Source organism: Petromyzon marinus, chromosome 17 (genome assembly GCF_048934315.1).
Source record: "Petromyzon marinus isolate PM22_M1 ecotype Great Lakes invasive population chromosome 17, UKy_Petmar_22M1.pri1.0, whole genome shotgun sequence".
Taxonomy (NCBI): domain Eukaryota; kingdom Metazoa; phylum Chordata; class Hyperoartia; order Petromyzontiformes; family Petromyzontidae; genus Petromyzon; species Petromyzon marinus.
In genome coordinates, this window is record NC_133683.1 from 15,696,655 (window position 1) to 15,724,017 (window position 27,363).

The following is a 27,363-nucleotide window of genomic DNA, read 5'->3' on the forward strand; positions in this document are numbered from 1 at the left end:
TCTCTCCGTCTCGCACGCTCTCTCTCTCTCTCCCACTCTTCATGTCATAGCTTCCATCTCACTGATCTCTAAATATCCCTGCCACTCTCCCCGACTCTCTATCCGTCTCTCGTTCTCTCTCTCTTTCCACTCTCTCTCTCCGTCCCCCTATTTATGTCTCCTTATTTCTCTACTCCGTATCTCTCCCCCCTGTGTTTCTCCGACTCTATCTCTCCGTCTCTCTCTCCCCGTCTCTCACTGCGTGTGCCCCCCCCCCCGTCCCCCTTGTGCCCCGGCGCACTCTCCCTCTTCGCTCTCTTTATGCTCATATTTCTCCCACGCTCTCCCCCCCCCCCCAACTCTCTCCTCTCCAGCCACCACTGCCCCCTTCTCCGCGCATTCATTAGCGCCGTCTCCATGTGTCTCCACGGTGTCTCCACGGTGTCTCAATGTGTCTCCACGGTGTCTCCACGGTTTCGCCTTCTGTCTAAAGTGCCTCCATGTGTCTCCACGGTGTCTCCACGGTGTCTCAATGTGTCTCCACGGTGACTCCACGGTTTCGCCTTCTGTCTAAAGTGTCTCCATGTGTCCACAGTGTCTCCATGTGTCCACAGTGTCTCCACGTGTCTCCACGTGTCTCTGTTTTGTCCCCGTGTGTCTCTATCCCCACGGCGTCTCCAAACATCGATCCTCAGTAGATCATAACCGCATCCCTCTCTTTCACACAAAGACGAAGATCGCCCCGTACAGCCTCCACCAGATTGTTGGGGCAAGTGCTGTTAGCGAGCACCTATTAAGGCTGGCACGGCACACAATGGGGTGGGTGACCAGCAACCACGCCAGGGCCGCCTTTGTCTCTCCAGTGCTGATGTTGACGCACCGGGAGCTAATCCGAGGCTAAGTTGACCCAGGAGAGGCCCAGGAATGGTTCAAATATTCGCCGCTATGGTTCTTGGTCGGGAGGGAGAATCGACGACCCGGGTTCGTAGTGCAGTGCGCACGAACGCACACACACGCGCGCGCGTGTACACACAGACACACAAAGACAAAGATCCCCCGTATAGGCTTAACAAATGCTGTTAGCGAGCACCTATGAAGGCCGGCACGACACGCATAGGGGTGGGTGGGGAGTCAGCCCGACGCCTGGCCTCTTTTGTCTCTCTTAGTGGCGACGTTTACATACAAACATACAAACATACAAACAAACATGTATACACAATGACATACACCCATACCCACATACCCACACCCACATATAGACACCAACGTGTATACACACACACACACGTGTGTGCATACACCCAGATATATACACACCCACACATATGCACACGTGTATCTATGCACATACACAGTACCACACATAGGCACGTGTATGTACACACAACAACAGCAGCCATTCGCCAATACGTGGCGGTGACGTCACCAGGGCGCTTGTGCCAGGCTATGTGCACGTTGAGGCTACTTGAAGTGTCGAGAATGCATGTATATGCATATACACGCATATATATGTGTATATATATGCGTGTATATAAATACACGTGAGACATATACAATCTGCAACGTCGCATTTGCACGCGGAAGAATTCCTCGGTTGATTTCGGCGACTTTATGAATTTGACGACGATACCACGAGACGCGGGCGGCAGTGTGGCGGCAAGACTCCCGACTCGGGCGCTTCTCTGCGTGGAGCGTGTACGGCTCTGCCCGTGTTCTGCACGAGGCATCCTCCCGTTGCAAACTCCCCAGCAGATGAAGCCACACGCACTCACGGGTGGGGGTGGGCGGGGGGGGCAACTGGTGATGGTCAAACATCTCAATGCTGAGCGTGACGTTGCCTTAAAATCGCTCTGCAATTGTCATCGCTACGCGGGGCAGGGTGCCCCTCCTTGAAGTCTTGAGACTTCGTCGAATCTATACGTTTAATAGCAAGCGACGGACCTCGTCACATACGGACGTAAAACAATGTTTTTATCAACGCGTGTAAATATCCATACATATATACAGTACACACACACACCCCTATATCCTTAAAATGCTGGGAAAACATTCAGGCCAATACGGTGCACGATTAGATGCGGTGGACAACAACCACGCCCGGCCGCCTTTGTCTCCCCAGAGCTCATGTTTACTGCACACCGCACCAGCTACTCACTATCTCAACCCATCCCATGCAGGGCGCGGGATGGGTTGTGATTATTGCGACTGATGTTAGCCGTGGCCGGAAAACTAATCTAGGTCACCGTGCAATTAATAGCGCAGTGTAATAACCACTTAGACACCGCTCCTCCTACACACGCACGGCGTCATCACGGGCCTTGTGCCAGGCTAGGTGCACCTTGAGAGCATGTCAAATGTGGAAGGCTCGCTGCTGGCAGGATGTCACGTGACAAACCAGGTGTTATGTGTTGACTGTTGTGCCAGGCTAGGTGCAGGATGTCACGTGACAAACCAGGTGTTATGTGTTGACTGTTGTGCCAGGCTAGGTGCAGGAGGTCACGTGACAAACCAGGTGTTATGTGTTGACTGATGTGCCAGGCTATGTGCAGGATGTCACGTGACAAACCAGGTGTTATGTGTTGACTGTTGTGCCAGGCTATGTGCAGGATGTCACGTGACAAACCAGGTGTTATGTGTTGACTGATGTGCCAGGCTAGGTGCAGGAGGTCACGTGACAAACCAGGTGTTATGTGTTGACTGTTGTGCCAGGCTAGGTGCAGGAGGTCACGTGACAAACCAGGTGTTATGTGTTGACTGTTGTGCCAGGCTAGGTGCAGGAGGTCACGTGACAAACCAGGTGTTACGTGTTGACTGTTGTGCCAGGCTATGTGCAGGATGTCACGTGACAAACCAGGTGTTGTGTTGACTGTTGTGCCAGGCTATGTGCAGGATGTCACGTGACAAACCAGGTGTTATGTGTTGATTGTTGTGCCAGGCTAGGTGCAGGAGGTCACGTGACAAACCAGGTGTTATGTGTTGACTGTTGTGCCAGGCTATGTGCAGGATGTCACATGACAAACCAGGTGTTATGTGTTGACTGTTGTGCCAGGCTATAGGTGCAGGATGTCACGTGACAAACCAGGTGTTATGTGTTGACTGATGTGCCAGGCTAGGTGCAGGATGTCTGACTGAGATGCACCACCTGTGCTCTCCACTGTTGCCACCTCAATGCGCTTCAGCCGCCTGGTGCTTCGCTCGTTGTTGTGAGCGTCGCTCCTTCGCCCTCCTTTGTCGACACCAAGATCCCCCGTATAGCCTTCAACAGATTGTTGGGGCAAGTGCTGTTTGCGAGCACCTATTAAGGGAGGAGGGCACGGCACACAAGGGTGGTGGGTGGCCAACACCGTCACAACGCCCGGCCGCCTTTGTCTCCCCAGTGCTTATGATTGCACCTGATACTCATTTGAGGCTGAGTCGATCTAGGGAAGGCCCAGCAGCGGCTGAGATGTTTCTTATTAATGTGGGCTGCGAACGGGAATCGAACTCGCCTCGCCGGTTTAGTAGAGCGCAGTGCGCTAACCACTGCGCCACCGCTCCCCAATTACGCACACCGTACATGCACACACCACAACCACAGCCGCCAATCTACCCCCAAGTGACTGTGACGCTGTCACCGCAGCGTTTGTGCCAGGCTAGGTGCACATGCACAACAAAGACAAAGATCCCCCGTATAGCCTTAACAGACTGTAGGGGCAAGTGCTGTTAGCGAGCACCTATGAAGGCCGGAACGGTACACGAGGGGGTGAGTGGCCAGCACCACGCCCGACCGCCTTTGTCTCTCCCACATGTGAAACAGTACACACACGCACACACGCACGCGCGCAACAAACGCACGCGCACGCGCGCAACAAACGCACGCGCACGCGCGCAACAAACGCACTCTCCGCTCGCATCCATGCGCCGCTCTGCACGCAGGGCACGCGTCCCCTCTCCCCCAGCCCCTCCCCCCGAAGCCCCCTCCCCCGCCCGCCCCCCTCTCTGTAGCTCACGCACGTGACCGCACGCGGATGGGTCTGGGCGAGCGCGTGCGGTAATTGGTCCGGCCCCTCCCCTCTATCCCCCCCCCCCCCCCCCCACTGATCCCCTAAGCGAATTCAACGGCACGCGCTCCCTCCCCCCCCTAAAAAAAATCACCTGCCCCATCGCTCTCCCTCCCTCCTTCACCTGCAACCACTGCCTCCCCTATCAGCATCAAGCCATGGAATATCCACTGCTGGATAAAGACCTGCCCCAGGCTTCCATCACCACCATCAGCATCAAGCCATGGGCTATCCACTGTTGGATAAAGACCTGTCCCAGGCTTCCATCATCACCATCAGCATCAAGCCATGGACTATCCACTGTTGGATAAAGACCTGCCCCAGGCTTCCATCATCACCATCAGCATCAAGCCATGGACTATCCACTGTTGGATAAAGACCTGTCCCAGGCTTCCATCATCACCATCAGCATCAAGCCATGGACTATCCACTGTTGGATAAAGACCTGCCCCAGGCTTCCATCATCACCATCAGCATCAAGCCATGGACTATCCACTGTTGGATAAAGACCTTCCCCAGGCTTCCATCATCAGCATCAAGCCATGGGCTATCCACTGCTGGATAAAACCTGCCCCAGGCTTCCATCATCACCATCAGCATCACTCCTCTGCAACAGCTGATCTCGTCGCCGGTACATCTCCACAGCACACACACACATACAAAGACAAAGATACACCAGAAAGCCTGTACAGACTGTTGGGGCAAGTGCTGTTAGCGAGCGCCTATTAAGGCTGACACGGCGCCACGAGGTGTTGGTCTGCCGCCAGAATCACCCCCCCCCCCTCCCCATCTCCTATTCACTCGAGGGGAGGGAGATGGGGAGACGGAGACACTGAGAGACACGGAGTGACAGGGAGATACAAAGGAGACGGGGAGACAGAAAGCGGGGAGAGAAGGAGACGCGGGGGAGGGGGTCGACGAGGGGCAGGGAGAGGCAGGGGAGAGACGTGGGGGACGCGGGGTTTGGGGAGACGGGGGAGACGCAGCCTAAACAACGACGTGCAGGGAGAGGGGAGAGAGACAAGGGGGCAGGGAGAGAGACGGACAGGGACACGGGGAGAGAGACAGGCAGGGGCACGGGGAGAGAGACAGGCAGGGACACGGGGAGACAGACAGATAGGGACATGGGGAGAGAGACAGACAGGGACACGGGGAGAGAGACAGACAGGGACACAGGGAGACAGACAGATAGGGACATGGGGAGAGAGACAGACAGGGACACGGGGAGAGAGACAGAGACAGACGGGAAAATACACGGATAGTGAATGAAGAGGGAGCGACAGGCCATGAAGACAGGGAAACAATGAGAGACAAGGGAGAGACAAGAGGGAGAGAGAGACACGGGGGAGAGACAAGAGGGAGGGAGAGAGAGAGACGGGGGAGCGCGCCGCTCACTAAGCCGCTTGCTCCGACTTTAATCAAATCGTAGAGTCGTGGGGGGCGCGGCCATTATGAAGCGCATTGCCATCTGAGGGGCGGGGCAGCTCCACCCCCTGCCCACTCCCCTCTCATCCCTTGGCCCTCACCTCGCCCCCCCCCACTGCCTCTCCTCCCGCTGCTCCTCTCTGCCGGGGCCCGATTCTGAGTCTCGGCTCGGCCTCGAGCCGCTCAGCTGCTGCCAAAGACGCACGGAGTGAGCGGCTCAGCCAGTGGCTCGGTTCAAAGGAAATCCTCAGGGTGGCTGGGAGCGGACTTCGAGCCGGCTCTCGCTTGAGCCAGAACCAAGCCCGAGCCGGGACTGCTCTCCCTGCACGTGACTACCGTGCCCCGAGCACTCACAGCCGCTCCCCCTAACCCCCCCCCCCCCGTATGTAAGTTGAACTTCTTTCGCACCGTACGTAGCCTACCGTGCTAACCCCCTTCCCAACACCACCACCACCTCTATCTCGCCCATCCCACCACCTACTACACTACCCCCCACCCAGGAACTCCTACTCCCTCCTTCCCCCAACACCACCACCACACCACCACATTATCCCTCCTCTCCTCCCACCCCCCCAGAATTAGATTGATCGATTCAGACGGATCGCTGCGTCCGGTTTACACCGGTCCCGTTGGTCTTGTATCGTCCGCCTCGTTCGATCTCTCATCAAATTCATTATAATCACTGGTAGAATTTTTTTTTTATAAATGCATTGATTCCGAAGCAATGTCCCACCACCGGGCGAGCAATCGGCAGCGCAACTTTCACCGCCAGGAACTGCTTTGTCCCCCCATCCGAGCGAATAGTTGCGCGACTCGGTGGAATCAAACAGCAGGTTCAGGATTGTCACCGCCGCTCATCTCCGAGCCAGATCGGCGCTTCAGAGTGGACTGGCTCTCCACAGGCTGGGAGCAGCGACCGGTCGCAGAGACATTCCACATGCGAGCGAGTCGAGTTGCGTGCAACCAAGGGGGGGTGGACGCCGAATTTGTAATCGATTATAATCGAGTCGTCAGTATCGCGGAGCGGAGTAGTCGGTGCAGTGGTTTTAAGTTTCAAGTTGATTTCGTGTGGACCAGTTCGGAGCTACCAGGATGGAGTCTCCTTTGTAGGAGCGCGCGGAGTTGTGACCAGCATCACGGGAAGTCAGGGCACTGCGCTGTGAGCCTGTCAACCCCAGTTCGATTCCAGGCCACGGCTACCGTCGGTGGCGAGTAATACCTTGAAGTATGGCCAAGGAATGTCCCCTCCCATGCCTGACACGGCGTGGGGAGGCCCTCATCCAGCAGTGGATTGACATGGGGCTATACATTATTATCACTGCTATTCGTGGTAACACGCAGATCTCAAAGTCAGAGTGAGTTTCTGCTCAAAACGAGCATTGAGGCATTGGCGTTCATCTCATGTTCACAGCTCTGCAGTGCCAGAGGTGGGCATTCCACATTCCAATGGCAGGGGCAGGTGTCTCCATATGACAACCAGCGTTGACTTCTCTACAAAGTGGTACTCGTTTTATCGAGCCCGAACGGAAGGATGATGGGCCGAATCCCCCCCCGCCACCAATCAGGATATGAATTCGCAACCTTCCGGTAGCTGCGAGCCGCTCTCTCTCGCGCCGAGTCACGTGGGGCCAGGTGTCCCCAATGATGACGATGATGATGACGATGATGACTCCACGTGGCCGGAACACACCTAACTCGGGACTCCCTTTTAGAGAGGGCCATGCAGTGTGTGTGTTTGACTAATTACTCTCGATGGAGCAATGTCGGAAGAAACCGGAGTGCCCAGCAAAAAGGCCACACGAACGAGTGGGTAACGCTCCACCACAGCGTTCTTCACCAATTTTCAGATGAGGAAGCCCACTTTCGCTGATAAGACATCGTCAGTGCGATGGCCGCCGCACATTTGAAACCACTGAGGGGGTTTGGCAGCAGCACGACGATGATGGTCACGATGATGGGGGGTGTTGTCACTCTGTCTGTCTTGTCGGGGGGGGCGCACTAAAGGCCACCAGGGGGCGCCAGTGGCCCCCCGGGCCTTGCACTGAAGAACCCCGCTCTAGGATCCACACAGATAGGTTGGTGAGCTCATGAGATGCACTCATGGCTACCTCGCGGCCCGGCGGATGTCTCGGGAATTTCGTGCGATCCACCAACCCTTGCCGCTAAAAACGCGGGACTGCAGGCGTGCGCCGCCGCCTCGCCTCGAGGGGGTCGCACCGAGCGGGGCCACAGAGGCGACGTTCTAGGACCGAGGGCGGGGGCTGCGCAGTGGTCGTGGAGGCGATGGCCCAGACAGAGCGGAGGAAGAGGAGCGAGAAGGCAGAGGCCACGTGAGCGGTGGGAATGCGAGTAGGAGGGAGGCACGGGGAGGAGGAGGTGGAGGGAGACACCGGGAGGAGGAGGTGGAGGGAGACACCGGGAGGGAGGAGGGGTATGACGGACTGTGGAGTGACATTTCCCAGTGGTAGCGCGTGCACCGCTTGTTGATGAGGTTCGTGGTTCGAATCCGTCAGGGGCGTCCTGGTTAATCTTGCGAGCGTGTTAACCGTCAAAAAATATATCCGTATTCCCTTGACGTCATTTACAGGAGCATGCCATTGTGTCTGGACGTCATGGTCCAAATTTAGAAGAATTACACCGCAAAAAATGCAATAGGATGACAGCAGCAGCAGCAGCGGCAACATCGCCCCCTCCTGGCAGAATAATGCCCGATTGTAGGCCAGCTGCTGAGTCACCTTGTGCCGCACAGGGACAGCTGCTACTGGGGAACGGGGGTGCCCTTCGCGTGTTTGAGATGAGCAGCGAAGACGCTTTGAGTCGCTGGGGCGTTTAAGCAAAGCGCCAGGAAATGCAATTTATTATAAATTATGTCCTGTGTTGTTATATCTCCAGTGTGGTTATCCATGTGTAGTTATCCTTTACACTCGCACGCTCGCCTCCATCCACGCGGCTTCAAATCGAACTGGAGAAATGAGACCTGGGAGGGAGGGAGTGAGGGTAGGGGGGAGGGAGGGAGGGAGTGAGTGAGGGTAGGGGGAGGGAGGGAGGGTAGGGGGGAGGGAGTGAGGGTGGGGGGGAGGGAGTGAGGGTAGGGAGGAGGGAGGGAGGGTAGGGGGAGTGAGGGTAGGGGGAGGGAGGGAGTGAGGGTAGGGGAGAGGGAGGGTAGGGGGAGGGAGGGAGTGAGGGTAGGGTGGAGGGAGTGAGGGAGTGAGGGGAGGGGAGGGTTAGAGGGGTGGGGGGGACAACAGACAGCAGGAGGGAGAGGATCAGGGAGAGGATCAGGGAGAGGGAAAGTGGCAAAGAGAGGGCGCGGCGGTGGGGTGGGGAAGCCAGAGAAGGGGGAGAGAGAGCGGCATGCAGAGGGAGGGGGTGGGTGGCGGAATGAGAAGGGGGTGGGAGGGGGAGCAGAGTGGGTGGGGGGTTGGGTTGAGAGGGGTGGGGGTACGGCCGGGGGCGGTGCTGTCCGTGATGAGCAGGGGTCGTTACTTTTCAATTACAGCTCAACCCGGACCGGTGGACACGAAGCAACATCCATCACATCACCCATCACACACCCCCCGCTACACATCCTCCATCACATCACCCATCACACACCCCCCGCTGCACATCACCCATCACACACACCCCGCTACACATCCTCCATCACATCACCCATCACACCCCCACCCCGGCTACACATCCTCCATCACATCAACCATCACACGTCCTTCCATCACGCAATCTCCCATCACACATCACCAATTAGACATTCTCTATCATTAGCGTGTAGCTGGTCACGTCCGCGAGTTCATTTGCATAACGCAGAGCGCGTTGCCTTGTGTGCGTGTGAGTGTGTGCAAAAGTGCGTGTGCGTGTGAGTGCAAGAGTGTGTGTGTGTATGTGCGAGAGTATGTGCGTGAGTGTGCGACTGTGTGCGTGCATGTATGTGCGAGAGTGTGTGTGGAAATGTGTGTGCATGTGTGTGTGAGTGTGCTAGAGTGAGTGAGAGTTGTTTGGGGAGCGGTAGTGTAGCGGTTAGCGCCCTGCGTTAGGAACCCGGCGGCCTGATTTCGATTCCCGCTCACGGACTACAACCGGTGACGATTATCTGAACCGCTCCTGGGCCTCCCCTGGGTCGACTCAGTCTCAAATGAGTACCTGGTGCAATGTGTGAACATCGCCACTGGGGAGACGAAGGCGGCCGGGCGTGGTGCTGATCACCCACCCCCTCGTGTATCATCCCGACCTTCATAGGTACTCGCTAACAGCACTTGCTCCCACAGTCTGTGAAGGTTATGGGGGGGGGGGTCTTTTCTGTGTGTATGTGTGTATGTATGTGTACGTGTGCGCGCGCGTGAGGATGTGTGAATGAGTTACATGAGCACGTGTTAATGAGAGCCCCAGCGCATGTGCGTCAGTGAATGTACTAATGAACGCGATCATTATTCTGTGAATGACGCTGTGCCTATACGCCACCTCTGTCCGTGTCTGTGCGCTCACAACGAGCAGAGAGCGTCGAGCGGATGAAGCACAGCGAGTCGGCGTCGTAGGGGGCAGAGGCGGTGCATGTGACAGTCATCTCAGTCAACCCATGGCACCTGGGCCTATCCCGTGATCTCCTGACAAGCGAGCCTTCGACACTTTCACGTAGCTTCAAAGTGCACCTAGCCTGGCACGAGCGCCGTAGTGACATCACCGCCATTTCGTGGCGAGTGGCGGCGGTTGTTGTTGGAACGCGCGTGCGCTTGTGTGCATGTCTGTGTCATGGCCTTGTGCCTGTTGTATTCCCCGTGTGCGTTACGAACCCGGCGACCTGTGTTCTATTCCCGGCCAAGGGAGACAAAGGCGGCCGCGCGCGGTGTCGATCACACGAGACCCCCTCCCCTCCGCCCGCGCGCGCGTCGACCTTGATAGGTGCTCGCAAACAAAAGTTATCCGTCCCACGAATCTGCGATGGAACACACTGGTGGGGAGGGGTGTCTATGTACGTGCGTTCGAATGTGTTGATGAGTGCGACTCACTGCGCGTGGTGCACACGTGAGCGTGAATAGGTGTGCACGTTTGAGCGAATGGGAGAGTGCGTGTTTTAGTGAGTGTGTGTGTGTCTTGTGCGTGCGGTTATATGTGCGTTCGAGAGAGAGCGAGCATGGCTGAGTGTGAAATCGAGTGCGAGTGAAAGTGTGCATTTGTCTGCGTACATGTGTGTCATGTTGTCACCTCGGGGTGTTTACGCAGGAAGCCTCACTGAATCTCAACTCTCCTTTTTTCAAGAGGGTCCTGCCAATGTTGCTTAGCAAGGGCGACTGCTGCTGCTTTGTGTGATCCCAGTGGAAGAATGTGCAGCAATTTTTGTTTTCAGATTCGGTGGCGGTGATGGTTGAGATGGCAGTGATGGTAAATATGACGTTGATGATGATGGCAGTGAAGGTCCAGATAATGGTAGAAACGATGTCGGTGATGGTAGTGAAAGTCGAGATGATGTTAGAGATAACGTCGTGAAGGTTCACATGATGGCAGAGATGGGAGAGATGATGATAATGATGATGGCAGAGATGGAAGAGATGATGGTAGTTAAGGTACCAGGTGATGATAGAGATTGATGGTGGTGATAAGAGATGATTGTAGAAATTGATGGTGGTGGTGATAAGAGATGATTGTAGAAATTGATGGTGGTGGTAAGATATAATGACAGTGCTGGCATGAGATGGTACAGCTGACGCGAGTGAATATTCAGATGACATCACCCCCATCACTGCCCCCTCCCCCATCTCCCTCGTCCCTCCGCACCCTCTCCCTTGACCGCCACCAACCCCCTTGCCGCCACCCCCCCCCCCCCCCCCCCCCCCGTGTTGGCTTCAGGGCCCGGGTGCGGGTTTTGTGTAACGATGTGGAAAATGCATTAACCCACCACCACTACCATACGTGATCTTTGGGAGGGGGGCGGGGGTGCATGGGGGAGTGGGGGTGACCTAAGGTTGGGGGGGGGGCATGGGGGAGTGGGAAAATTTGGCGGGGGTGGAGGTGGCGGTGGTCGATTTGTGGCTCGGTGTGGGTAGCGGCTGCTGCGCTGGATTGGTTTTGCTGCAGAGGGCAAAGATATCGGGTTACAGCCGCGCGCAGCGGGGTTGTTGAAATCGTTTTTTTTTGTAACCGGTAACCAAAAGGAATAACAAATACCGGTTAAATCCGGTTATCTGCACCACACACAAGAAACAGATGCGACCGTTCCTCCTTTGTTTAACGCAAGAAGCTGCCGCAGTGATATTGGTCAGCAGACACCGCTTGACTCGCAATCCAGAGGGTCGCAAGTTTGGATCCGGACTGCCGGCCCCGGCAGCTGAAATAGGAGGGGGGCACACTTTATCAAATCCCTCCGGCTTCTGTGCCTCCCAACCGATACCCTCCCTTCCACCCACCCCAGGCCCCCCCCAGGCAAGGATCGTACACTCGGGCCAGGCGTGCAATTACAACAACGAGGGCTACAGCGAGAGGATCTACACCATCCGCGAGGGGGACACCCTGGAACTCACGTGTCTCGTCGCGGGACACCCGCGCCCCCAGGTGCGAACCCAGCCCCCCCCCCCCCCCCGGGTAACCCGCGCTCACGGGACAGCCACGGGGACAGCCACAGGGACAGCCACGGGGACAGCCACGGGGACAGCCCCGGGAACAGCCCCGGGGACAGCCCCGGGGTCAGCCCTAGGGACAACCCTAGGGACAACCCTCCTCACCCCACCCTGCGCAGGACCACCCTCACACTCCGGACCGTCTCCCTGGAACTTCCGGCAGGACCTCTACAGGCAAACCGCAGCGCGGAGATGAACGCGAAGTCGTGGGAATGGCGGTCACGTTCAGCGGCCATCCATTTAGTACGCACGCAAAACAATCTGTCAAAACTGGACCCCTCCCCATTCCCTACACGCACGTGTACTTTTTACACCCCCCCTCCCCCCGAATCCTATAGAACGGCCGATATTTGATCCACGCAGAAACGATCAAGGATTAATAATATTAACGTGTTTAAGCAAACATAGTCCACCGCCGGACTATCCAACTCATTTGAAGGCCAATGTAAACAAATTATTATCGAGGCTTCACCCCCCGTTTCCTATGCCTACGAACATTGTCAGTAGACCCCCCATACGCAGGCGTACGCATTTGGGTTAACCCCCCTCCCCCCCCCTACATGCGTACGTACTAAATGGATGGCTCCTAAATGAATAATGTTTGGGGCAAAAGGCAACAGAAAGAGACAAGTCATAGAAAATGGCAAGCTCTGTAAAACATATATCATACATAAGTGGTCAAGGTAAGCATATACGTACCGTAATTTCATACCCATATGATGAGAGGGTCCTTACGTACAGCATCTGGGCAGTTCTCCAACAATTTATTCAAGCGAGCCTGGCTCTGCTGATGAGACGTTGAATGTCGAAACCGGTGCGGAGTTTTGCTTGCGCAGACTCAACAACGCTGCTTGCATTACTCCCAGAAGGCCGTGGGTCCCGCACGGGTTGTTAGAAATATTTATAAATGTTGCGTGGAGAGCGAGGAACACTCTTGAGACGGTGTGCGATTTGGTCAAGTTGAGCGAGACCCATTTTGGAAAGCACGTGCCATCCCATCTCAGTTGCCTGGGCGAAAAGCAGGGCGAAATGCTGCCCAATCCCGACCATCTGTCGCAACAACCTCAACAAAATGATACGAGGGCCCAACAGCAGCACCACTGCACTGCACCTCGCTGCCTTCAACAACAAAGATAGCACGCACACTTTCATCGGCCTAGGTTCCACAATAACAAAAACAAAACGAAAACGATACGGCAAAAGTGCTGAGAGTTGGCGAATGTATAAACATTGGCGAGGTCGGGGGCCCTCAACCGCTTTGGCCACGGTGGCTGCATCGGGGATGTTGAAGCAATGGTCGCACCACAGCCGGGGGTCCTCCCGGCCACTCGTGCGACAAGAGCCGCCGTGGCCACGTGCCGCAGTGCTCGTGACCACGGCGGCGGCGCCGGCCCCGCCAAACATTCGAGTCGTCCCCCCCCCCCCCCAATAATTCTGGCTACACGAGGGGGTGGGGTGGGTGGGTAGGGCCCGGTAGTCACCCCCCCTCCCCTCCCCTCTCACCCCCCTCCGCCTCCCCTCCCCTCCTCCCCTCCACCCCCCTCTCACCCCCACCCCTCCTCCCCTCTCGCCACGACATCGCCTGTACCCCATGACGTCCACCAGCAGGTGCGGTGGACCAAGACGGCCGGCATCGGCTCGGACCGCTTCCTGGAGACGACGGTGTTCAACGAGACGCTGCGCATCGCCCACATCCAGCGCCAGCAGGGAGGGCGCTACTACTGCCGCGCAGAGAACGGCATCGGCCAGCCCGCCATCCGCTCCTTTCGCGTGGAGGTCTACTGTGAGTTGGAGTGGGGGGGGGGGGGGGGCAGCCCACCATCCACGTGGTCTACTATGAGGGGGGGGGGGCGGGTAGCCCACCATCCACGTGGTCTACTATGAGGGGGGGGGGGTAGCCCACCATCCACGTGGTCTACTATGAGGGGGGGGGGGGGGTAGCCCACCATCACCATCCACGTGGTCTACTATGAGGGGGGGGAGGGCAGCCCACCATCCACGTGGTCTCATAGTAGACCACGTGGATGGTGGGCTAACCGCCATCCGCGGAGATTTCACAGTTCAAATCCAGCGGCCGCCCTGGTCAATACCGCGGGCGTATTAAAGCAGCGCAAAAAGCACCGTCCATTTCAGTGGACGTTGAAGATCCACGTGCGGTCTTGCGCAAGAGTTGGCCATTGTGTGCCGGTCAACATTTGGTCAACATTTAGCAAAACTGCCCGCAAAATACTCGATTGGCATTACACGCAGCAACGCAGCATCGCCCCCTTGCTGGCCGACACCGGTTTTCAGGCCAGGTGCGGTCACCTCGTGCAGCACAGGGACAGCTGCCACGGGGGTGGGAGTGCCCTTTAAGATGTGTTGAGATGCGGTGTAAAGTACTTCGAGACGCTCCCGGGGAATGGGAGGGCGCTCTGTTAAAAAACAAATCCACGGTTCCTAGGAGAACTTGGTTTGGTTCTCCTGACGGGAGTCTTGTGCAGGTGGAGTTGTGGGGGGTGCACGTGCGACAGACAGACAGAGCGAGGGGATTGCGTGATCGAGTAGAGGGAGATTGCACGCGCGCGCGTCGATCTCAAATACGTGGATGTGCAGGAGAACTTGCGCTGTGGTTCTTGAGTGGTGTTCTACAAACTGGACGTTTTATTATTTAAAGTAAAAACGTTGTTCACGAGTAGAAGAGTTCGGGGACCGATACGTACCTTTACTTTTAACACGAGAGTCACATGAGAAAAGGATGATCGTTTAACGTGTTCGCTTGCCGAGCACTTTTAGTGGAACGCATCTCGCTCGTTAAGCGGGACACGCCTGTGTATTTATATACACAGGCGTGTCAGTGTTATTCACGACTATGTGGGGTTGTTTTGGTTTAAACGTGTAGCACCGTACACACATATTCACGCTTTCCGGGTAGCAGTTCAAATCACGCTTTGAACTGCTTGGTGTTGAGTTTGTTGTACTTCCCTCCGCACCTCCGATTAGCACGGTTGCCTACGTACGGTGCAAAAGAAGTTCACACATACGACAATGTATGCATTTACATTATGAGACCTCCTTTGCCAGTAACAAGATATAGAAATAGGTTTGACCTTTTAGTTACCCTTTTAGTTATCATTTTAGTTAAAAGGGTAAAACCTATTTCTATATCTTGTTACTGGCAAAGGAGGTCTCAATGTAAATGCTCACCCCGAGCCCTCAATACTCTGATAGTGCGTTGTTTTTTAGTTGTACGCCTTTTGGCGTCTTCTGGTCCAACACCAGTGGAGACTAGGCTCTAAGAAAAGCCGTCTCGGGTGTGGACCAATCAAATTAAAGGACAGTGCATATTATTATCAGAGTTCTCTTTTTTGTTTGCATTTTGACTGCTTGTGTTGTGGTTATTGCAAACATGATGCCTTGAATAAAGGTGTCAGTTTTTTGTGCCAGTTAAAAGGGTAAAACCTATTTCTATAATGTATGCATTGTCCTTGGAACGGATTTGGCTGACACCCGAGAAGGCCTCTCTCCTCTGTGACCCCCATCTCCCCAGTGGCAGAGACCCAGAGAGCAACGCAACAAAGGGGAAGAACACAACGAGGCAACGCAAACATCAACCGCATTCACAGCTCGGGACTTTCTCATCATCTTCACATACAGAAGTCTCCCCCCCCTCCCACCCCCTCTTCTCGCTCTTCGGTGGCACGGTAGACCTGGACACGCCCGTGCTCACGGTGCACCAGAGCGTGGGGGACGCCAAGGAGTACTACCAGGAGCGCACCGTCTTCCTGCGCTGCTCCGGCAACTCGAGTCCCCCCGCGCTCTTCACGTGGCGCCGCGATGGCCAGCCCCTGCGGCAGGACCTCGACGCGGGGATCACCATCTACGAGCCGCTCTTCACGCAGGTGTGAGAGGAGCGGGGGCGAGGAGAGACGGGGGGGGGGGGGCGGCGAGGTGTAGGAGGGGATAGGCGGCGTCTTGGGGAAGAGACACGGACGAGGGTAGACAGGGAGGAAGAGAGAAGAGGACGAGACACGGGCAGGATGGAGCCTAGGATGGGGCCTAGGATGGAGCCAAGGATGATGATGGCGGTGGTGATGATGATGATGGTGGTGTGCACGCAGGGAGAGACCAAGATACTGAAGCTGAAGAATCTCCGCGCCACGGACTACGCGACCTACAGCTGCGTGGCGTCCGTGAGGAACGTGTGCGACCTCCCGGACAGGCAGGCGGACTTCCGGCTCACCAACATGACGGGTACGCGACGACGGCGGCCGATCTCAGTTTCCGTTGCCGGCGTCAGAGTCCCGTGCGAGTTGGTCGGGCCAGGTCATGGTGGTGCCTGCAGGGTGGAGCGGAGCGGCACGGGAGCGAGGCCGGCCCTCGCCCCTGTGACGTGGCTCGCTTGGGGGCGGTCTCCACGCCGCTTGAGCCAGGACACCACCAGGGAGGGACGGGGAGGGAGGGGAGACGGCCACCGGGGTCGCGCAGGTTTACACACAGAGCGGGCGGAACGGTGGCGTTCGTCCAAAGGGCTCCATGAGCCGTGACAGCCCCGCACGCACGCGCACGCACGAGCGAACGACGCTGCCCTCGGCCACCGCGAGGCGCAGGAGGTGGATTTGATTAAACCTGCCCAGTTGTGAACAAATCCCCACCATCTGCCAAAGTAATTCGGACCACGCTGGGGTTTCATACTCGCGGTTGTACTCCGCGCCCTTGGTTACACGGTGGGGTTCTGGAGATCAATGTGCGGGAGCCCTGGGAACCACCCCTCCCGGCTCGTCATCACGAGGGACCGCCCCCCACCACACACAATTCGCCAGACGGCAACCCATGCCACCTCGCAAAATCCCAGCACACTCCATGTCCAGACACCGCAAGGCCACAAACATCCAGCAGCAAGCAACAGAGGTTCACCCACGCTTCGGCCACAGGCTACGGCGCTGGGATTCCTCTTCGTAAAGTCCGGCAGCGCGCGGCTGCACCGCTCCAACCTCCGCCGCCACCGCGTGGCGCTAGCGGGCAGCGGCCTTCCGTCCCCTCGCGCTTCAGAATCGCGTCGTTTATTTAGGCTGGAGGAATCCGATGAGCTATGAAGCGCCTTTTCAACAGAGGTCTAGCAGCAGCGGGTCAGAATGTTCCGACAAAGAAACGCAAAAACACGACAGGAGTGCAACGGAGAGGAAAAGTAAAAAAATCACCTGGTAGGATAAAACATTGTCTCGTTTCGTGTATTTATATTTTCCAGGTAAAGCCCACTGGAGGTATTAACTTATCTTTCTGAAGCGACCTGGCCACAAATGATAGCTCAACAAATTGGCCATCAAGTCCCTGCGACTTCAAAGCCCCTGTGGTACAGCAGAACGGCACCGTTAAACTACACGGTGTCGTAGTAGTAATAGGTTTTACCCTTTTAACTGGCACAAAAACTGACACCTTTATTCAAGGCATCATGTTTACAATAACCACAAAACAAGCAGTCAAAATGCAAACAAAAGAGACAACTCGGTGTCGTGTCAAGCTGTGCTGCTGCTGCTGCTGCACGTGGCTGCCTGTAAGTTCAGCACTGTGGAGGCAGCAGCAAAGATGTTGTGAAACTCTCGTGTATAATAATAATAAACGCAACTTATCATAAGTTATATGCTTGGTTCTTTCGGTAAAGTCACGTAGAAGGGAAACAATAAAATAATACAATTCTCATGACGTTTCGACTGCAACACAAGCAATTATCATCAGGTGTGAAAACCACAGCAATATATTTTTTTGAAAAAAATAATATTGCTTATATTTTTATTCTTTTATTGTTTCCCTTCTACGTGACTTTACCGAAAAAAACAAGAATACGAATCCCTGCAGTCACGAAAGCTTTAAATAAAAAATTCATCATAAATTTCCTGAAAATCTCTTAAACACAACTCCAATGCAACAAGCAACCCCAAGCAACCCCGAGCCATTGGGAGAGAAGCTCCACCCTCAGCCATTAACACCTGGCTGACTTCTTAATTGCTCCAAAACCATAACTCTGCACACGGTTCCAGACGATCAGACACTTGATTTGAACCGCGTGCAAAATCGACCAATGGTGAGTGAGCAATGAATCACGTTCCGGGTAGAATAGTCATCCCCCCCCCTCCACATGGGCAAATTCCACCAACTCTGAGCAAGGTGGTGACTCTGCCTCTCTCCCAGTGTGGGGGGGAGCGGTGGCGTAGTTAAGGGTTTAGAGCGCTGCGCTACGAATCCGGCGACCCGAGATCGAGTCCCGCTCACGGCCAACACCAGTAACAATTATCTGAACCGGTACTGGGCCTCCCCTAGGTTGACTCAGCCTCAAATGAGCACCTGGTGCAGTGTGTAAACATCGCCACGAGAGAGACAAAAGCGGCCACGCGTAGTGCTGGCCACCCACCCCCTCGTCTACCGTGCTGGCCTTCATAGGTACTCGCTAACAGCACTTGCCCTAACAGTCTGTTAAGGCTATAGGGAGATCTTTGACTTTGTCCACTTCCCCACACGTGCAGGTTAAGCCTATCACAGCTCAGTCGCACCTGATTGGCTGGCGCGCGTGCGTCTTTAACCAATGGGTGTCCCGATCGCGACACAATGCTCGACCATGGGCCGTCAATCCCGGCGTGAGCGTGGTCCGAAACCAGACAACACTGAGACGCGACTGTGACACGTCACAATGATGGGGGTGATGATAGTAGTGATGGGAGTGGTGATGATGATGGGTGGTGATAGTAGGGATGGGAGTGGTGTTGATGATGGGTGGTGATAGTAGTGATGGGAATGGTGATGATAATGTGTGGTGATAGTAGGGATGGGAGTGGTGATGATGATGGGTGGTGATAGTAGTGATGGGAGTGGTGATGATGATGGGTGGTGATAGTAGTGATGGGAGTGGTGATTATGGTGATGGTGGTGATAGTAGTGATGGGAGTGGTGATGATGATGGGTGGTGATAGTAGTGATGGGAGTGGTGATGATGATGGGTGGTGATAGTAGGGATGGAAGTGGTGATGATGATGGGTGGTGATAGTAGTGATGGGAGTGGTGATGATGATGGGTGGTGATAGTAGTGATGGGAGTGGTTATTATGGTGATGGTGATGAGAGCAGTGATGGGAGTGATGATGGTGGTGGTTATGCGGGTGATGATGGCGGTGATCATTCTCCAATGGATGACTGTGTTCACAATTACCGATGATGACAACAACGACGCTGATACATTCCTCGTCACTCTGTACCCCCCCCCCCTTCCACCTCCCCCAGCGGCCCCCTCCATCCGCATCAGGGGCCCTGACGCGCTGATCGTAAACCCGGAGGAGACCGTCTCCCTGCAGTGCGAGGTCCTGGGGGGCTGGCCCCGCCCCTCGCTGTCGTGGGCTCGCCTCGGAGGGCAGCCCCTGCCCCCGGGGGCTCGGGTGGTGAGGGGCAACCTCACGTTGCCCAGGGTGTCGGGCGAGCACGCGGGCTCCTACCAATGCTCCGCTTCCAACGGAGTGGGAGGCTCCGTGCGGAAGAGCATCACCATCATCGTGCGCAGTGAGTAGGGGGAGCGGCGAGGCGGTGGGGGAGCAGGGGAGCAGGGGAGGGAGGGCTGGAGGAGGAGGAAGGGGGGGGGGGGGCATAGAGTGTGGGGGCAGGGCACACGGTGAGCTCGTGCCAGCGAGGGTTGCCACCTGTCCCGGTTTTACCCGGACAGTCGGGGAATTTGCGTCTCTCTCTCTCTGTGCGTGGTGTGTCGGGCGGCAGGAATCGATTTGCACTCAGATCTGGTAATCGGCGTTTCCGTGTTGAACTTTTATCGCGGGAGGCTGCGCACTTTCTCATCATTGACCTGGTGCTGACTGAGAGATGTGTCCGGGCCTGGTCCGGGGAACGCGCGTGGTGACCTGCGGTGTCGCGAAGCAAGAGTCTTAAGGCGGTGCGACTGGGTCCTGCCTAAGTTGTGCCGACACTTCACAAACGCCGTGGTTGGGAGAGGAGCTCGTGGCGAGGGAAGCAGAGAGATACATGAGGGAGGAGGAAGAGGGAGAAGCACTTGTGGATAAACCGAAGGGGATCAAAATCTTTATTTGTCCTGGAGAAATCCGATGAGCTATGAAGCTCTTTTTCACAGATGTCCAGTAGGTGCTCAGGGACTACTTTGAACCCCAATCATTGAACATCTCTGTCCGATTTCGTGTCTCCCCCCCCCTCACCTTCCTCACCCCCCCTCGCCCCTCACCCTCCTCACTCCCCCACCGCAGCGCTCCGCCAAGGCCGCTTCTGGATAACCCCTGACCCCTACCACGAGGACGTCAATATCCAGATCGGGCGCGAAGTGAAGATCTCGTGCCAGGTGACGAGTACGGCGACGGCCGCGTGGTGGTAGTGGTTGTGGTGGTGGTAACAGCTGGGATTGGTGGTGGTGGTGATTGGCACGGCAGTGGTCGTAGTTGTGGTGATCGTCGTGGTGGTGGTGGTGATTGTCACCTTCACGATTGTGATATTCATGGTGATGGTAACGGTCGCATTCATGGTGATGGGCATGGTGCAGATCTTTTTACTTCTGGCAATTGTCGCGTTTGTGGTGATGGTAAGGGTGATGATGGTGCTGGTAGTGGTGGTGGTTCTGATGGTGGTGGTTCTGGTAGTGCTGATAGTGGTGGTGGTAGTGCTGGTGGTTCTGGTGGTGCTGGTGCTGACGCTGGTGGTGGTGCTGATGCTGGTGGTGTTTCTGGTGGTTCTGGTAGTGCTGATAGTGGTGGTGGTGGTGGTAGTGCTGTTGGTGGTGGTTCTTTTGGTGCTGGTGGTGGTGCTGATGCTAGTAGTTCTGGTGGTGTTGATGGTGCTGATACTGGTGGTGGTGCTGATGCTGGTGGTGGTGGTTTTGGTAGTGCGGATTGTGGTGGTAGTGCTGGTTGTGGTGGTTCTGGTCGTGCTGGTGGTGGTGCTGGTAGTTCTGGTGGTGCTGATGCTGGTGGTGGTGTTGATGCTGGTGTTGGTGGTTCTGGTGGTGTTGATGGTGCTGGTGGTGGTGCTGATGCTGGTTGTTCTGGTGGTGTTGATGGTGCTGATGATGGTGGTGGTGCTGATGCTGGTGGTGGTGGTGATGCTGATGGTGGTTATGGTGGTGTTTATGGTGTTGGTGGTGGTGCTGATGCTGGTTGTTCTGGTGGTGTTGATGATGCTGATGATGGTGGTGCTGGTGGTCGTGCTGGTGGTGGTGGTGGTGTTGATGGTGCTCGTGGTAGTACTGGTGGTGGTTCTGGTGGTGTTGGTGGTGTTGATGCTGCTGGTGGTGGTGCTGGTGGTAGTACTGGTGGTGGTTCTGGTGGTGTTGGTGGTGTTGATGCTGATGATGGTGGTGGTGGTGGTGGTTCTGGTGGTGTAGGTGGTGTTGATGGTGCTGGTGGTAGTACTGGTGGTGGTTCTGGTGGTGTTGGTGGTGTTGATGGTGCTGGTGGTAGTACTGGTGGTGGTAGTGGTTCTGGTGGTGTTGGTGGTGTTGGTGTTGTTGACGGTGCTGGTGGTGGTGCTGGTGGTAGTGCTGGTGGTGGTGGTTCTGGTGGTGTTGGTGGTGTTGATCGTGCTGATGATGGTGGTGGTGGTTCTGGTGGTGTTGGTGGTGTTGACGATGCTGGTGGTGCTGGTGGTGGTGTTGATGGTGCTGGTGGTAGTACTGGTGATGGTTCTGGTGGTGTTGGTGTTGGTGGTGTTGTTGACGATGCTGGTGGTGCTGGTGGTGGTGGTGCTGGAGCAGGTGGAAGCCATCCCGCAGGAGGAGCTCTCTTACATGTGGCACAAGAACGGCCGCGCCCTGCGCAGCACCGAGCGCATGGTCATCTCGTCTAACGACGCCGACTTCCAGCCAGGGACTTCGAGCCTGGACATCATCGACCTCAAGTTCACCGACTTCGGCACCTACACGTGCGTGGCGTCGCTCGGCACCCCCGGCTCCGCTGGCATCCCCGACATCAGCATCGACGTCAACATCTCGAGCAGCACCGGTGCGGTCGGCGCGGTGGGATCAGACTACCCACCACCCCCCTCCCTCCCCGCTCCCCATCACTCACGCGTGTAAATTGTGACAATAATATTGCTTTCCTATGAGTCTCAAGACTCGTTATTGCCTTTTAAGGAGGGTGCTGCTAAGTTGTCGCAGTCGTGCGGCGATGACGCTGCTGCTGCTGCTGTTGTTGTGTGATCCCAAACGAGTCATTCGGGATGTATTTTTGTTCGTCGTCATTGGGGGCTGTGTTGGTCAACACCACCATCGCCAACACCAGCAGTTCCACGGTGTGGGTGTTTGTGTAGCTATGGGAGGAGGAGAAGGTAACCAGAGAACCCCGAGGAAACGCATGCAGAAGAGTGGGAGAACATCTGAAGTTCCACAGCGAAAGGGGCTGCCCGTGTCGGGAATCTAATTCAGGCCTCCTGCTTGCTGTAAGGCACGAGTTTCACCACTGCGCCACCATCACCATCACCACCACCACCACCATCACCACCACCATCACCACCATCACCACCACCATCACCACCACCATCACCATCACCACCACCATCACCACCACCAACATCAACAACAACCGCCATTCGCCACTAAGTGGCGGTGACGTCACCACGACGCTTGTGCCAGGCTATGTGCACCCTGAGGCCACGTGAAGTGTCGAACGCCCGCTGGCAGGAGGTCACGGGGCAGACCCAGGTGCCACGGGTCGACTGACTGAGATGACTGGCTGATGCACCACCTGTGCCCCCTACTGTGCCAACCTGCTGTGCTTTAGCCACCCGGCGCTCCGCTCGTTGTTCTGAGCATCGCTCCTCCGCCCTCCGTTGTTGTTGGAGGGCGACTGCCTCCAACTGCCCAGTAGCATCCTTCACGAGCCTCCTCCACAGAGGCCGATCTTGACACCGCTGGTACCAGTCATCGGCAAGTCCACTCAGCTCCACGTCCTCCTGTACCACATCACTCCATCTCTTCTCTAGCCCATGCCGCGCCCGCTTTGCCCCCTCAATCCGGCCGAACAAAAGCTGTTTCGGCATGCGGTGGCTGGGCATGCGGGCTACATGACCCAGCCATCGCAGCCTTGCCCGCCGGAGGAACTCACCGATGGGACCTTGCCCAGATCTTTCAAGGATTTGTGAGCTCCTCACACAATCCAGTCTGGTTAAACCCAGGATGGATCGTAGGCAGGCCAGCCTAAATGTTTCTAACCGCCGAAGATGTTCCATTAGGGGGGTCCACGTTTCGCAAGCGTAGAGAAGGGAGGGAATGACCGTGGCCGAGAAGACCTGAAGCTTAGTGCGGAGCGACAGACCAGGTAGCTTCCACACAGCGTTACGCAACCGATGAAAATATATTGCCGCTCGACTGATTCGGAGTGAGACCTCTGCTGTTAAACTGGAGCCAGTCATAAGCACACTGCCCAGGTATGGGAAACTCTCCACTCTCTCCACAACTGCCCCATCACCGATCGGGAGTTGTGGGGGTGGAGTGTCCGATGGTACAAAATACCCAGGCAGGTGCTTAGTTTTGGTGGGGCTGATGGTAAGGCCCCACCTCTTAGTGGCACGCTCCAGTCTCAGCAGCAGCGTCTCCAACTCCTCCTCTGACTGAGCAGCTATTACCAAATCATCAGCATACATAACGTGGTTGAGCAATAGGGAGCCATCCCTTGACCGCACCCGGGCATCGATCAGCCTCCCATTATATCTGTACCATATGGAGATTCCCCCGGTACAGCTATTGAAGGCTTCACGAACTACGTGGTCAAAATAGATGTTAAATAATGTGGGAGCCAGAGGACATCCCTGTCGCACCCCAAGGTGTACAGGGAATGGCTCTGACTCCCGGCCACGTAGTTTTACCCGGGCCCGCTCACCATCATGAAGGTCCTTAATGATCGTGAGCAGAGGGTCAGGTACTCCAAAAGCACGAAGAACGACCCAGAGCCCAGGCCTACTGATGGTATCATAGGCCTTGACCAGGTCAATAAAGCAGAGATGTAGGTCTTGTTGGAATTCCCTACACCTCTGCTGTAGCAGACGGACAGAAAATATGGCATCTGTGCAGGACCGCCCTTTCCTGAAACCACCACCATCACCACCCTGCCGCGCCTACATTGGCACCAGCTCTACAGTTTGTCTGAGACGAGGTCGGCAGGGTGCTGGGTGGCTGCGGGCGTCTTGGGTTGCGCCCCCTCCCCCATCCCCTCCCCCCATCCCCTCCCCCCTACATTGTTGGGGATCGTCCAGTCCGGTGTTCTTTATTGCAAGGCCCGCGGGCCACTGGCGACCCCTGGTGGGCCTTCAGTGCGCCCCCCCCCGAACAAATACAAAGAGCGAAAACACCGCCCTCCCCATCATCATCATCATGGTGCTGCTTCATTGGGACCACGTGCACAGCAGCAGCAGTAGCAGCAGCAGTAGCAGCAGTAGCAGCAGCAGTAGCAGCAGTAGCAGCAGCAGTAGCAGCAGCAGCAGTAGTAGCAGCAGCAGCAGTAGCAGCAGCAGTAGCAGCAGCAGTAGCAGCAGCAGTAGCAACAGCAGCAGCAGTAGCAGCAGTAGCAGCAGCAGCAGTAGCAGCAGCAGTAGCAGCAGCAGTAGCAGCAGTAGCAGCAGCAGCAGTAGCAGCAGCAGCAGTAGCAGCAGCAGCAGTAGCAGCAGCAGCAGTAGCAGCAGCAGCAGTAGCAGCAGCAGTAGCAGCAGTAGCAGCAGCAGCAGTAGCAGCAGCAGTAGCAGCAGCAGTAGCAGCAGTAGCAGCAGTAGCAGCAGCAGCAGTAGCAGCAGCAGTAGCAGCAGCAGCAGTAGTAGCAGCAGCAGTAGCAGCAGCAGCAGTAGCAGCAGTAGCAGTAGCAACAGCAGCAGTAGCAGCAGCAGTAGCAGCTGCAGTAGCAGCAGCAGCAGTAGCAGCAGCAGTAGCAGCAGCAGTAGCAGCAGCAGCAGTAGCAGCAGTAGCAGTAGCAGCAGTAGCAGCAGCAGTAGCAGCAGTAGCAGTAGCAGCAGCAGCAGTAGCAGCAGCAGTAGCAGCAGTAGCAGCAGCAGTAGCAGCAGCAGTAGCAGCAGCAGTAGCAGCAGCAGTAGCAGCAGCAGTAGCAGCAGCAGTAGCAGCAGCATCATCGCACTCTCCCGTGCCGCAACATCTCGGCAAGACCCTCCGGGGACAAACCAAGTCGTGGGAATGCGAGATTTTCCGAAGCGCGTGCGGCGTGATAACAGCAACAATAAATAGGCACTTTCTTCGTTGTCGTAAACTTTTATTTTTATTTATTCTCTGTTTCCGGCCCTTTCTGTCTGATGAGTGTCTCATCGCGCACACGGAGGTGTCGGGATTGCGTTGGGACCGGCGGTCACATCGCGTACTCGGCGGACGCGGGGCGCGGGGGCACGGGGGCGGGAGGCGCCGCCCCCCCCCCACTCCACCCCCCACCCCCTCAACCCCTTCCACACATCCACCACCCCCCACATCCACCACCCCCCACATCCCCCTCCACCCCCCCACCCCCTCAACCCCTTCCACACATCCACCACCCCCCACATCCACCCCCACCCCCCACATCCCCCTCCACCCCCCGACCGAACGCAAGGAGACGGCGAGCCGAGACGCGCGGCACGGCGACAACGCGGGCACGAAGCCACGGGCCGTCTTCCATTTCGCTGCTCCTCCTCTCGGAGCGACCTCAGGAGAGTTCGCGCCGAGAGGAGCAGCAGCAGCTAGCAGCAGCAGCTAGCAGCAGGAGCAGCAGCAGCAGGAGGAGCAGCAGCAGCAGGAGGAGGAGGAGGAAGAAGTCTGCGGAGCGTTGCGGCATTCGCAGGCGGTGCTTCGCAGTGGCCAAGCCTCGAAGCCACGGCGTCTTAGTAATTAGCCGGCTTGGCTTAATTGCGCGGGGTATCGAGTGTCCGCGTTTCTTAATTGGCTGCGGTAACGATCGGCCCCTCCTCGGTCGTTGGGGCTTCGGAGATCGAGCGACGCGGCAGGATTTGTGCCGCGGTGTGGTCGATCGCCGCCACCACCACCACCACCTCGTGTGGTGGACGAGCCGCTGCGGTCAACCCCAACGAGTGATGTCCACCCGCGTGGTGACGGAGCCTCGCGCGCGGTGAACCGTCTCGTGTAGCGAGCAGCGATGCCACTTTGTCCCAGAGCGGTGTTCTTCAGTGCGAGGCCCGCGGGACCCTGGCTGTCCCTGGTGGCCTTTAGTGGGGCCCCTGACGTGCGCATGCATACATGTCAACCCCTTATCAGTGCCCTACCTTATTACAGACCGATTCAGACCTTATTGGTCACCCCGTGCCCCTTATAAATCTCAACGTTCATCCTAACAAAGTCCCATCACAAGGGGGAGAAACACAAATAGACAGCACTAGTACACTCACCACAACAACACTCACCACTAGTACACTCGCCACTACACACCTGTCAATCCCTTATCAGTGCCCTACCTTATTACAGACCGATTCAGACCTTATTGGTCACCCAGTAGCCGATTCAGACCTTATTGGTCACCCAGTGCCCTTATCAATCTCAACGTTCATCCTAACAAAGTCCCGTCACAAGGGGGAGAAACACAAACAAATAGACAGCACTCGTGCACACACGTCACGTGAAAATCCCAATGGTTTCAAATGTGTGGCGGCTCGCACACTGATGATGTCTTATCAGCGCGAAAGCGACCCCCTCCCCCGCTCTGAAAACCAGTGAAGAACTCTGTCACGGACAGTGGCGACAAACCTCGCGATCTCCTGGGACGAGGACGCGGTGCGGATGCTGCAGTGAGTCCCCTAGGGGGTTGTGTTTGGGAACCCTGTGCGAGGTTGCTCGGTCCGAGTCTTGGCTGATAGACTCGTGACCTCACGGGGCCTACCCCGGCCCACGTGGTCCAGCGGCGGAGCGAGCGGCTCGCAAAAGCTGAATGTTTTTGAGTTCAAATCCTGGTTGGTTGGTTTGTTGACTCAGGCCCATCATCCTTCCGGGGTCGATAGATGAGTACCACTTTGTGAGGAAGTCAGTAACGGTTATGGGGAAGGGATAGGCTCACCCCTGCCGTAGGAATGTGGAATTTACACTACCTGGCTCAAAGCTGTAAACAAGAGACCAGCACTACCTCAATGCTCATTTGAGCAGGACATCACTCTGACCCAGTTCTGTCTACTTACATCCAGCTACTTTGCACTTAAACCATTTAAAAACAATATTAATGAAAATGCATGTTTATATGTATATGGAGCGTGCTTACTTAATTTCCTCAGCAACTCGAATCTTCCTTGGGTCACATGTCATCTCAAACAATCAAAGGGTACCCCCCAGTGGCAGCTGTCCCTGTGTGATCACAAGGACGTGGCCTGCTG

The 27,363-nt window shown here is 56.2% G+C and overlaps 1 protein-coding gene and 1 long non-coding RNA gene across 5 annotated transcripts in view; one reads left to right on the forward strand and one right to left on the reverse strand.

Annotated features, from left to right (window-relative positions):
• The window catches only part of LOC116943279 (MAM domain-containing glycosylphosphatidylinositol anchor protein 2-like), a 47,616-nt gene that overhangs the window by 1,777 nt on the left and 18,476 nt on the right, over nucleotides 1-27,363 (forward strand). For 2 of the 4 annotated variants that reach the window (XM_032955996.2, XM_032955998.2), the window contains exons 2-8: nucleotides 11,845-11,984; nucleotides 13,655-13,832; nucleotides 15,737-15,930; nucleotides 16,150-16,282; nucleotides 19,300-19,572; nucleotides 20,280-20,371; nucleotides 21,776-22,022. In XM_032955996.2, the coding sequence (XP_032811887.1) occupies nucleotides 11,845-11,984; nucleotides 13,655-13,832; nucleotides 15,737-15,930; nucleotides 16,150-16,282; nucleotides 19,300-19,572; nucleotides 20,280-20,371; nucleotides 21,776-22,022 (1,257 nt within the window). The remainder of the gene's footprint in view (nucleotides 1-11,844; nucleotides 11,985-13,654; nucleotides 13,833-15,736; nucleotides 15,931-16,149; nucleotides 16,283-19,299; nucleotides 19,573-20,279; nucleotides 20,372-21,775; nucleotides 22,023-27,363) is intronic. The other 2 variants (XM_032955997.2, XM_032955999.2) reach the window with 1 other exon arrangement.
• Nucleotides 14,745-18,806, reverse strand: LOC142924834 (uncharacterized). The gene is made up of 2 exons (XR_012941928.1): nucleotides 16,272-18,806; nucleotides 14,745-16,002 (listed from the first exon to the last, which is right to left on the reverse strand). It is a non-coding gene; the product is annotated as an uncharacterized LOC142924834 (long non-coding RNA).